Raw genomic sequence first — 13,426 nt, 5'->3', positions numbered from 1 at the left:
AGATGACGTGAGAAACTCCACATCCTATCCTTATAGGACTGCCACACAGCCCTTTCTCACACCGACTCAACCCAGGCTCCAAGTTCAAACCATTCTCCTTCTCCAAAACTGCCCTCCTGTGAAACATGCTCCTTTGCTTGTAGGATGCAAGCAAACTCCTGCTTGAGTTTTTAAACTAAGCAGTCCTACACAGTTACTAGCTCACATTGCCAAAAATCAAGACTGTCACAGATACCAAGAACCAGTTTGGGGTGTTTTGATTTAACAAAAATTATTATTGCTGTGTTGGATGTTTTATTGAATCAACACTTGTGAGAACTTTCTCCATATTTCCCCTGAGAGACTTGGCTTTTGTGCACAAACACACAACATCACAGTCATTCACCTTCCCTCACACCTCCACAGCAGTGATTCAGACAGCAGAGAGGTGGGAAAGACTCAGAATTAATTGCTCTTGTATAAAGTCTTTTATCAATAACGTATATCGCTGTTTTCTCCGCCTCCCTACTGCAGTAAGAGGTTAGTTTTTGCAGATCTTGAGTGTCATATCCCATCTTTCAATGGTAACAGGCATATAGCCCCAACCCAAGCCAAGGCAGTCACACTCACCTGCCAAAATAGAGGCGTGCCTGGCAATCAGGGTTTCTGAAATGCAACTGGAACTAAAAGTCACACTCTCACTCCCTCCGCCCTCAAGAGGCTTTTAATCACAGCATCTCCGCAACAGGAAAAAGCTATTACAGAGCTGAGAGGCTGGAGGAAAATTCCACTTGATACCAATCCACCAGAACTGAGGCTGTTTATAAATTAATTGACCTTTCCTCATTCACCACTCTCACTTTGTGAGTCTGCTTCCCTGCACTTTGGTGCCAGAAATCCTGTGAGATACTACTTTGTAGGTTTCCAAACATGAAGAAAAATAACCAAAAAAACACCCAACTAAATCTGATAAACCTGGCAGAACACTTAATTCCAGTAGACGAGACACAGCCTTCCAGAGGTTTTGCCCTTTGTAAGAATGACTCGTGTACCACAAACTCCAATGCAGAGCCAGATACTTGTTAAGAAAGTGACAGAAATAAACAGTACAAATACAACCAGCTACCAAAAGCAGGCTGTGATTCTATTCGAAGTTACAGACACAAAGCTTAGTCTTTAAAAGTCAGTAAAAGGCTTCCAAAAATTGAGCTAAAACCATATCTGCATCTGGGTACGTGATTTCATCATGTATCTGAGCCAGTTTAAAGCATTAACCTCCCATTTCTCTAAAGTTTCAGCTTCTGTTTTTAACTGTCTTCAGCAGTTGATTGTTAACACTACTTCTATTAAAAGTGAAAACAAGCAGCAGAAAGCACCTCAAAAGAATTTTCAACAATGTTACACTGTTTGCATTTCCATGGGCCCAGTCCCGTAAAAGTGATTTTCCTGCCCTGCCCTTCAAAAGAGGGGAAAAAAAGGATCTAAATATGAATAGCCATTGTGAAAAAATCTATTTCACTTTATGTTTACACAAGAACAACTTGCCCAGGAAGACACACCCTTACATGAAACCATTACACAAGCACTGGGCATTACCCTGAGCTACAGCCCTCTGCAAAGCTCCGACCCAGGCTCCACCTGCCTCTCCTTGGCCAGGAGGGTATTCCACACCTGCAGCAGCAACAGCCTTAGCACAAGATAAGCAATAAGACGCCTTCTGAAACTCAAAGTTCCATCGCTTATCCTGATAGTTTTGTAATTATAAGTTGTAACAACAAGATCCAGAAGACCACAGCCAAATTTCTACACTATATTGAAACTATGAGGTTTTTCTTCACATTTGCAATACTCAGAGAATTGCTTGTTTCCTCTCAAGATCTTCACAGCGTCACTACCGCTCATCTCCTGAGGCAAATGAATTCCACAGGTTAACTATGTACCAGAAAGTGCTTTTAAACAACGCAATTTTCCAAGGTCAGTAGGAGCAAGGCTTAGTTCCCACCCTACGGGGACAGGTGCATCAAAATCCACCCCAGCAGGTTTAACTTGAGCAGGTTTCACATTACTGGGCAAGGTAAAGGGCTGATCATTTTTCATGTTCTCATTCACAAGCAGGTACTGAACACGAGTCAAAAAGAACAGTGCTCTGCTCTCCTCCTTACTCCAACTCACTGCTACCAGTTTTGCGTGTACGCAAGTGATGTTTTGTTCACAAAAACTCCTCAAAAAGCTGACGACAGAAGAGCACCCTTCAGAACAGAGGGCTTGAAAGAACAGGAAGCTTCCACGCATCAAGGAACCATCAAGCCCTGTCATCCTCCCAAGTGTCAAATTTTGACTGTAAATTGATTGGAAGGGGAAGAGTAGAACAAAATGAAAGGCTTTTACGCTTCAGAAGGACAACGGAGACGTTGTGCTGTAGCGTGGCTGCAGCAAGGGCCTCTAGCCTGGCGAGGCAGCTGAGCCAGAAAACACAGCCCCCTCCCCTCCCTACCTTCCAGCACTGACATCTCTGGTGTTAACAGCTCCGTTACTGTGGAAACCAGACTGCTTTGGACAAAGCCACATTGACTAAAAGCAACATGTGGGAAAACGGAGTAAGGCCCTGAGAGAAATTAATTGTTTACAAGAAAAATGAATAAACACGTTTTTGGTTAAAAATGAAGCAAGCAAAGGATTGTATTGTCATCAGAGCTACAGGCAAGGAGAACCCTGGCAGCTACAGCAGTACCAAACGCCAGGCCTTGCGGCACTGCGAACGGCATTTTAAGGACTCTTCATCCCTGAAATATATGGCAGATTTGGTGCTAAGGAGTACCCAGGAGTCCCACGCAGAACACAGGTGTGGAGGCAGCTGCTCCCTAACCAGTTTTTAACTGCTCTCCTTGGAAAACAAAACCCAAATCCACCCCATAGTCCAACAGAAACCAACTGCAGTTACAGATCACTACTCAAGTGCTTTCGTAAGGGCTTACAGCTGATTCACACCTAGGCAAACTACTCTCCCCAGCCAACATTTCACCACACAGGAAAGTTTGGAGGATGAAGAGCATGAGTCACTCCACACCCCGCCGTTTCCAAACAGTTTATATATTTTAGAAGTGCCATCCACAAAAATAAACAAAAAAAAAGTTTTTCGGAGTTCTCCTTTTACAATGGCTTTAATAATTCTGTCCTCAGCCCCAGCTGACTCGGATCCCAGGAGTTGCCTTAGGGCCTGTTACTTGGAACACCAGCATACTTAAGAGAGTATTCAAGAAAAAAAAAAAAATCATCCTGGGAAAAAGCCCATGGAGAAGAGCCAGAGTTTGAACTGGCAAGACTTAAGATCTGTGAACGGTGCAACTTTAATAAGATTGGCTCCTTAGCCAGAATATCTGAAATTACCCATAAAGATGGCACATTCAGGGTGGTTTGTTTTGGTTTTTTAAGTAGGTTCAGCAAGCAAACTTTTCTGGAGAAAAAATTAATTTTATACAAATATAGTATTTGCTTTTTCTCTTAAAACAGGCCATGAAAGCTTCAGTGCAAAATGCCATATATTACAAAGACTCAGGAAATAGGAGGCCACGCGTGATTTACATGCTAAGCAAGAATTCTCTCCCCCTTCACTCCTGAGGTATTAAAATGCTGGAGCGTTATAGCTTAATCTCATTTACGGAGCTTTGAATCATCTTAAGTCCTTAGGAAGTCTGTGTAAAATACCACAATCCACACAGTTCATACGCTCTAATCCAGACAGACTGCAGCACCAGCTTTCACTGGTGATGATGGAAAGAAATTCTCACGGTTTTCCAGTTAAGCAAACAGGTCATCTACTCTCTACCACTGGCCACATTTCTGCCACTTTCCTTTTCACAAATGACACTGTAAGAAGAGGTGGCGAAAGAGCCACAACGCAAACAGTTCAAACCACTCCACCCGAAGGAATAAGGACAGCCATGCAGACAGCTATACTATTGCTACTAGAATATTACACATGATCCTAAAGTCTGGCATTGTAAAGACATATTTAACATGGAAAAATTCCATAACAAGGAAACATACGCACATCATATGAGAAATGGGAGCTTTTTCAGGGTCAGGCAAACAGTAACTGCAAAAACATTTAGGGATGCAAAACGTTGCCTATGATTATGTAAATAAATCAATGATTGTATCTTTTTTTTAAATAATCACTGTATACAATTAGGAGATTAACACAGAAGAGTCTTTATATACAAGAGATTCATCTATTAACTTTCGGAAATTCACATCAGCTCTTGCTCCCAGTGACAGTGACATCTCCCTTCTCTCTGCTTCCCATGAATTTATCACAGCATGAAAATCATATCTTTCTTCTGCTGAGACTTAACTGGCAGCAAGCTATCACAGGAAGCCATTTATTCTCTGAGCATGCTGCTCTTACACAGGGTGCTATCACAGACAGAGAAAAATATACTTAAGGAAAAACAGGCATGTGTGAGCCACGACGTTCAGGTGTAGCCTTGATTCTTCCCAAATTATAAAAGATGGTACCAGGCTTTTCCAGCCTGGGCATCTCTCTAGATAGTATTACCATAAATAAATGAGGCCGAAGTAACTTGTCTTGTAAATGAACTTCTTGCTTACGGTTCCCTTGCGCTAAAGCTGATTTGCAAAATCCAGTTATCGTAATGAGACCCCCAGCTAGCATGAAAACGAGGTTTTACTTGAGGTAAATGGAATAGAAGGATTTCGACTCTAAATGGAGGAGAGAGACAAAGACAAGGGTCTTCTAGTCCAAAGAGGGTGTCAAGTGACGAGTCTGATCGACACGCACACGTGCTCTCCCTTTAAGCACCTTCCTCCCAGTTGAAATAAGACACGTATCTCTAACACTTCCTCAGATCTTTGAACCTGGGTGCAGGCAGGGAACACACCTCCATGTTCCCAAGCTTTGCTGCTACACAAGTCAGGGTATAACGTGTGCCAGCTTGCCGGTACACTGGCAGAGAACACAGAAGGTGCAAAGTTGCATCGACATAGTTTGGTTTTTTTTTCAAGATGACTTAATGGTTTGAAGCGTTTGCCTTTCTGTTTGCACTTGATAGGCTTAATGAACCGCCACTGAACCTAGTAGGAATTTACCACACATGGTTTTATTAATTCAGACCAAGCCTTTTTTTTAAAAAAAAAAAATTATTTGCTGTATTACAAATAAGGAGAAGACCAGTCAAGAATGCCAGATCTTCAAAGTAAATTGATCAAGACTACCTTTTTAAAATTAACTAGTCCAATTGACACTGTGGAAGGTGCCATTCTGGCCCAAATACGTACACAGCGCTGAAAGACTGAGGTCTTGAATGACTCACTGGTTTAAAAACAATTCTTGCAGCAGTGGAAACGACCCACTTTTTAATCGACTGAATGTTATTTTAGGTATTTTACGCATATTTACGTAATACATACCGAGATTGGCACTGAAGGATAAAACTCAAGGACCAGTCTCATGCCATCCATATTTTAGGTACTCCTCCGTACACTGGGGGGCTGCCATTTAACTAGAACTTTTCTGAACTCATATTCATTCTACATTGGTTCTGCCTTTGATCTGCAGTACATAGCTCCTGGAGTTTATTACTCATGCTCAGCCGTGTTACTGACACTGAATTTACTGTAGCATGAGATAAACCAGTATAAATAGGCTAAAGGAAACATGGTAGGTGAGAGGGAACTACGGAATATTTCATTAGGAAGTGCTAATTTCCTCCTGAAATATACAATCACTCTAGTAAAGCAAGAGCTCCTTCATCCTGAAGAAAACCTAACCAAAAATTACACTTGGTTCCCCTGAATTCCCACTGCAGCTCTAGCTTACTACAACATTATTCTTCCTTATTCTAAAAATGTTGAAATGTTTCATTTCTAATCTGGCATAATTTTCTTCTCTTCTAAAAATGCAATCTGTAGCATCTAAGAAACCTGTTAACATTTCCTTTTCTACAATCAATCATCGGCCTAAAATAACCTTCACTTTCACTGTATGCATTGCCTTCTCCACTGCTGCACGCTTTTCCTTGATCATCACCTTATTTCAGGCAACAAACAGGGTATTTTACAAGTACCAGCTATTTAGATAACTTGCAAAACAAATACTTTGGACTGCACAGCCTCCTGTTTGTGAGCAATCATGACCCAACTTCAAGGTATGCTAACCGAAAACAGACTATCCAGCAATTAGTTTATGTGATGTAGTATCACTTAATGTAATCAGAAATACTGAGTAAGAAGCAGAAACGTAGCTCAAGACTAAATGAAATTAATGGGGCACAGAATGACTATCCTTCTCCACAGTGACTCCACTTTAGAAAGCAGAACAACGTTATCTATATAGTCCTATGTGTGGTTTTCAAGAACCACTTTAGGAATGATTTTTTATTTTTTTTTTATTTCTTTCTCCATTCCCTGCTTTCCTTCCTTCTGAGCACAAAGTTATGCTACTATTCTTACGGATAACAGTAGAGCCTCCTACTCTATGATTATCATTTATATCATTCACCAAAGTTTCCTTAAAGGCAAGGAGCCTGTTCATTGTTGCGTTTGCTTTTTGCTTTATTTAACTTTCGGGCTTCACCTATTTATCTTCAAATCAGCAAGTCACGTATGCTGTACTGCTGGCACTTAGCAGCACAGGACATTTTCCATGAGGCAGGTCATGACTGAACTCCCTATTTATTCCAGAAGATAAGACCTATGAACTAGCAGGTCCGTTCATATATGCTCTGCCTTAACATGGAAGTCTCAGATGACTGGAAGGCAGCCACTGCATATGGTGCATATCCACGGTGCTCAGGGGAGAAGTACTTTACAATTGCCATACTGTTACTCAGGGGAGTTTTCATATCAAAAGTACCAATACACTTATAACCTGTGAACTTTGTTTTCCTGAAGTTCCAAGGGTCTTTGCTGTGCTGCTGTGCCTGAATTGTCTTTCCTTTTCTTCTCCTGGAAAGAAGCAGCATCTATTTACTAAAGGTGAACACTATGCCAGCCACAAGTAACACTGGTTTTACATCCTGAAACATCCACCAAAATCCAGAAGATGCAGATGCAGAGAAGTCCTGATACCCCAGCAGAATGCTCTCTAGCTCTCTTTTCTTGATCCCAACTCTCTCTAAGCCCTTTCTATCATTTTTCACCAAAATAGAGTAGGTCATCAAATGCATTGAAATATTATTTTGACACCATTTAACAGGAATTTGTGACAAAAAAAAAAAAAAAGAAATGAGGGAAAAAGAAAGAACAAGGAACTGTAGGTTGTTTTTTTTTTTTTAATGGGAGGCAAGTCCCAGGAGTCCACGTTTATCCTCACAGGTAGTCAAGTATTGTGGTCTCCTTCTCTCCCTAAAAACAGGGAGGAGTATGAACAACAGCAGAGAACACTCAGGTTGATGACAGTGATAAAGGAGTGGAGGTTGAATTTTAGCCCCAAAAGGTAAGGTGAACAGAAGGGGGCAGGCTGGCAAAGAGGAGATAAAAATAAAAGAGTGACTAGACTTCACTTGACTGCTATTTCTGGATCAACTATGGAAAGAGATCTGAGAAGCTTTCTATTTGCAAGGGAGAGAGATGAAAACATAGTTGCCTTCCAGAAGGCCACAGTCCTGCAGAGCAGTTTCGCTTATGCCTCTACTTTTCTAAATCCCTGCATTCTCACTGTTTGGAAACACTGCTGTTCAGCCAAAATGTCACTACGCGTCTAAGCGAGTAACCAGATTAGGTTGTCTGGAGCGGGACAGCAATGCGTGTGGCATTTCAACCTAACAGGAACAAAGCTGACAGCACGTTGTAAAGGCGAGTAGCGAATCACAACGCCAAGCGGAGCAAACTAAGCCACATAATACTTCAGGAAAACAACCAAAGCCCTGCAGTGTCTCTGAGAGGACGTCTTGTGTTTTCCCACTCTGAAATAATTAGTGAAATTCTAACTAGCTCCAATTACGGACACAGACTAAAGAAGACAACAGGGACCTCCCAATTACAGTACGTAGGGCTTGACTGACACATGGCTCTGGGATGAATGTTTCTGCCTGTTTGAGCCCTTTCCTCTTGAGTATCTCAGTTAAAATTCCTTCCATTGCGTAATTTCTATCCAGATTCTGGCTGTGCTGGCTTTGCTCCCATATGAAAGAAAACCTGCAGGCAGAAAGCAGTGCCATCTGCCAAGTCAGAAGCTGCTTTAATGGGCAAGTTTGGTGCGAAGGGGAACAGACTATTACGCTTTATCTTCAGCAGCAGGAGTGGTGTTTTTCCTTTCCTAGGAGTAGGTTACAGCAAGCACACTCATGCCTGAAGTATTTGTCCACAAATACACATAGATCTCAATGGATACTGCACAAGCAACCTCCAGAAAAAAAAACAAAAACAAAACTGCCCAGCATCCCCTTTTTCTTGTTCAACTTGCAACTCAATCTTTACCTGTCAGACCAGTTGGTTTTTTCTGTGACAGCTTCATCAGCCTCCACTTTCTATTCCTGTAGGTGAATGACAACCCCACCATCACACCTAGGAAGCATGAGCAGTGGCAAGGCAGAAACACCAAGGCCCTATTGTCCCTACACTGAGAATTTTGCACTGAAGCTGTTTCTGAACATGTTTTTCTCAAGTTTCTTGTCCCTTTTCCATAACTGTTTTGACTGGATGGCTTGCTCTGAAGTCTCACCTGGAGCAGGTTTGAGACTTGCATGGCCCAGTTCAGGTTCCATGAGAAACAAGAGAAAAACTTTTAAGATTTCCATCCTTGCAAATATCTTCGGGGTTAGGAAAAGATCGTTCTATTCTTGCCAATTAACCAAACACAGTTTTTATACTTCCTTGTTGGGTAATCTTCTCATTAGACCATCTTTGGAGAGAATAGCAGATTCTCTCTGAGCTGCTGGCAGTTTTACTTAATTGCATATTTAACTTTTTATTCAGCACTTAAACTCATAACGATGAGAAATACATACATGCAAGCAGCAAAGTATTATCTGCCATTTAAACTCCCTAGAGAACTCATAAACATCTTAATATTTCCGTCCCTTGCAGAAGAAAAGTGCAGACATTCCACAGCTGGGGGAGGGAAGCAGGGGCAGGGAGAATGACAAACACGTATGTAACGTAATTTCAGTGACAGATTAGCCATTACTGACAAAACTCCAGTTTGGGAAGAGGGGCGGTGCTTTGGTCCTTAATATATTCTAAAAGTTCTGAAAAAATCAGGCAACCCAATCAGTGCTAAACAGAAACTGATATCACAGGATCTACTATAGGTTCCTCCTCCCCATAAGGCAGAGGTCATTTGTCAGGGCACAGCAAACTTACCTTTCTTCTCCCCCTTCACAACTCTGAGCACTGAATTAAAAACATATTTTAGAGAAGCTCATATCCATAGGAATGTATTTTCTATTTGATTCCAGAGTTACAGAATTTGATCTGAAACACTTGTTGCTATTGGATTGTGCTCTGGAATAGCAACTTCTATTCTAAAACGTTTCCAGCCCTTATGACTGCAAAACCTTTGAAGTATGAATGGTCTATAACCAGCAACAAAGCCACTGAACTCTTCAGAAACAGCAGAACGGCTTCAATTAATAATGTTAACTACTATCCTTCATCACAGTATGTTCAGCATAGAAATAAATGCTGATAGCACTTCAGAAGGTCTGATTAATGGACCACCTCAGAGCAGTGAAAACCTGACCCTCTCCCACGCAGGCGCAAAACCCCAGTACTTCCAGTCTGTTTGCCAAAACCTCCAGTTTTCCCATGATAAACTTCTGTGAGTCAGCTATATGAAGCCAATGCAAAAACCAGTGTGATAAAGAAAATGAGCGTTAGAAATCTGTGAATCAGTCAGCACATCATTGCATTATAAGCTTTTCTAGCTCCTCTGTTCAAAATCTTTTCAATACACAAATCTACCAGATATTTCCAGTCTGCTCTATCAAAGTGCAAAGGCTTTGCTGGGGATAGCAGTTGCAGCTTGGTAAAGGTAAGACCATATCCAGACCTTGGCAGACCCTCCAGCTGGCCACCAGAAGATTTGTCCTACTGTCAGCAAACATGGAGTGTGAGCCTTAGGAAAAGGAAGGGTACCTGAAAGCCTTCTAGACATCCCAAATAATCAGATTAACACCAGCAAGGACTCAGTGACATTCTTAAGTGATTCTCATCACAATTACTTCAGCTGGTTTTCAGTCTTACCATACAGAACCATTCTGGTTCTCACTTGGGCTGCTTTTTTCCTAACAATGTGGTTTAAAAGCATCAGGAAACTCTTCAAGTTTAAAAGCTGCAGAGCAAAAGGTAGGTGAGCTTTATGTTCTCTAATGAACGGTTATTGCTCCACTTATTTAAGTGGTACTTATCACCATGAATATCTACTAAACTTTCTTGCCAATACTGGTGTAATCAGATAATACCCTTCTGTAAATGGATCGTAAAAATAAAGAGGAGAGTAAGTGAGTTAAAAGCTAGAAACACCCTTACGAAAAGACTTCAAAGCAGGGAAAGCCTGAAGACCAATGAACATTTAAATACTTTCTAGTTTAGGCCTACTTCATTGCACGAGATCCAAAACAGTTTCCTTCTCAAGTATTGCATAATATGTTCATTCAAAATCTAGCTAGCTTTCTCACAGAACACACCAGGACACTGTTCTGTCCCCTGCTTTTTTGTCTTTTAAATATGAACACGAGAACTTCACAGCTGTTAACATTCTTCTGGAAACTCACACAGAATATTCTGGAAAAGACTCAAGTTTGGACTGAAATGTTGTAAGTAATAGCAAATGTTTTCACATATTCGAATTCTTCATGCAGCACTCCTTGGGAAACGTAAGCAACAGAACAAGTAGCTTTTACAGGGCTTTGGAACTGAACTCTGGCCTCCAAACCATAAATAAGAAGAAAAAAAGAAAAAGCCTACATACCTTCAAAGCACATTTCTGGCCTGTCTCCTTGTTGAAACACTCCAGTACTTTGCCATTGATTCCTAACCCCAGCACTCGTTTAGAGAGTTTGTAGTCATCCGTAACTGCATGTTTTTTTATCTCTAGTTTGACATGGGCTGCTCCCCCAGGCAAGGATTTCACGCTGCTCTTGCTATCCACGTGACTCTCTGGCTGGGATTCCTGTTCACCTTCACTTTGTTCCATATCAGGGAACAGTCTGAGATGACAGAGACACCCAGCAGATTCCCTGTGGGGTATCCTAAGCAGAGTCCCTCCTCTTAGGCGATCAAGCCCAGCGCTTCAAACAGTCCATTTGCTCGCCTCGTGGTCCTGAGTGAAAATGTGATTATTAGTAATGAATATCAACTCACCGTTCTCCCACCTAACCACACTCCTCTCTTCCTTTCTTAAGGAGATAACCTGGCACCAGAGAGATCAAAAGTGGAGGTTTACCTCAGGAAAGCACGCTTTGTTTAGCTTTACAGACCAGTCACCCCAGTTCCAATACACACAGCTATCAGTCTGCAGTTACAAATTAATTGCTTTTATTGCAACAAGTGCCTGTGCTGAGCCCTGGACTAAAGTCTCACTCGGCTAAGCTCTGTACAAAAGAGCAGAGATGGCCTCTGCTTCGAGGAGCTTATAAACCTTCATCAACCTGTTGCCTCCGTGTTTTAGGTAGAAATCTCCAGAACGGTCCCCTGCCTCATCCCAACACCCCAAGTTACGCACGAGAACCACGAATACCTGGATTAAACCCCAGAGAGGCAGTGAGAGGCAGAGCGAGGGGCAGGTGCGGCATTACTTAGGGGACCACCAAACCACCCAAAAACTCGGGTACATGGAGACGCGACAGCGCCCTAAAGCTGAGGAGCTGCCTGGCGCCGCTGGCGACCGGCGGGCCGCTGGCCTCTCGGGACCGAAGTCCCGGGCGAGGCACCGAGCCCCGTTAAGGCGGCTGAGCCACGGGCAGGCGAAGCGCGGCGGGGAGGCTACAGGCCGTTCCTCACGGCGGAGCAAGGGGCTGCCGGGCCGGGGGCGTGCCCCGCAGACAGCCGCCCCGGACGAGGCAGCAGCTCCCTCAGCGAGGGCCGGCGGCGGGGCGGCTCCCTCAGCCCCCCGCACTGCGAAGCGGAGGAGGAGGGCGGGAAAGCCCGGAGGCGGGAAAACGCTGAGGTGAGGTGAGGTGAAGCGAGGCGAGGCAGGCCCCGCCGAGCGCAAGGGGTGGGGGGGGGGGGGGGCGGCGGGGAACCGCCGGGGGGAGCTCCGGGGCCCCGCCGGAGGACGGTTACCTGCCTGTGGCGGCGCAGCGCGGCCCCGGCCGAGGCTTCCCGGTGCGGAGTCCCGGAGGGCGGGGTCTGCCTGGGCCCGCCCCGGCGCCCTGGGCAGGTGCGCGCCGCCTCCCCCCGGCGCTGAGGAGAGGCCGCCCGCGGCGGGGTCCGCGCCGGCCCGACCCCCCCGGGGAAACCTCCGGTTTCCCCGGGGGGGTCGGGCCGGCGCGGACCCCGCATGGGGCTGAGGGGCGATCGCTGAGGAGCGAAGCGTTATTCCATACCGGACTACGGTCCTTTAGGCACTATACGGTCACCAAAACAGTCGCTGCTGGTAATAAAGCGACCTTTTCTACCAAATAAGCAGTCGGTATTTCTTTCGTATGCGGAGTCAGGATATGAAAAGTGATGGTTCCCACAGCAACCGCCGCTCATCGCTGGTGCACGGAGTGTAGTTGCAGGGATGTGAAATGCTGAGTTTTTTCCGGCGTGTGGAGATGAGTCACGCATTGAAACGGAGCCGGGTTCGTATCGCTGGGAAGAGCTTCACGCTTTACGGGTTAAAAATACATTTGTCATTTTACGTAACGTAATGGCATCTGGAGTTCTAGCGGTTAGGAAAATAATTAAAAGGGCTAATGAGTCCTTTCTCCAAGGGATAAAAAGTAGTTCAGCTTAGCGGGATGCAGATCTGCAGTATATTGCCATGTGATGTGACGCTACAGCTATTCTGCCTCAGGTTTCCCTTCCAGGCTTTCAGCAGTTCAGCTGGAGGAGGGCCTGGTCCTCTGATTCAGTGCACCTATTCTGGGCTAATCGAATCCCAGAGGAACGCAGCTATTTCCAACCTTTCCTTCTCAGGTTTGGCTTCCAGCCTTCTTCGGCTTTGCACCACCTCCCACTGTGACAATCTCAGGGAAATGCATCCATAACTGTAAGCTCCCAGGTTGCAAACTTTCAATAACACTGTTCTGTAGTCAGCAGAACTTGCTCTTATTTTCCTTCCCACAGCTTCTGCCCGTATTTGCTGTTTTATTTGTCCTGGATGGTAATTTCCTTCTCTTCACAACACGTAACTATAGTCCTCTTCCCAGGTCAGTCACTGGGGGCCAGACCCTTCAGAAAACTTTTACATCTCTCAGCTCTCTTCCGTATTTTACAATTCAAGAAACATACGCGCTCACCTGATTTGTAGCTCCCATTCCAGCCCCACTTCTGATCT

The 13,426-nt window shown here is 44.1% G+C and overlaps 1 protein-coding gene across 2 annotated transcripts in view; it reads right to left on the bottom strand.

Annotated features, from left to right (window-relative positions):
* MAPKAPK3 (MAPK activated protein kinase 3) overlaps positions 1-11,259 on the bottom strand; it is a 48,562-nt gene extending 37,303 nt beyond the window's left edge. For both annotated transcript variants that reach the window (XM_086618854.1, XM_009984955.2), the window contains exon 1: positions 10,913-11,259. In XM_086618854.1, the coding sequence (XP_086474980.1) occupies positions 10,913-11,137 (225 nt within the window). In that variant the 5' untranslated portion in view covers positions 11,138-11,259. The remainder of the gene's footprint in view (positions 1-10,912) is intronic.
* Positions 11,260-13,426: the final 2,167 nt, after the last annotated feature.

This window comes from Tauraco erythrolophus, chromosome 12 (genome assembly GCF_009769465.1).
Source record: "Tauraco erythrolophus isolate bTauEry1 chromosome 12, bTauEry1.pri, whole genome shotgun sequence".
Taxonomy (NCBI): domain Eukaryota; kingdom Metazoa; phylum Chordata; class Aves; order Musophagiformes; family Musophagidae; genus Tauraco; species Tauraco erythrolophus.
Note: the sequence above shows the minus strand (reverse complement) of the source record. Positions and strands in the feature narration are given on the sequence as shown.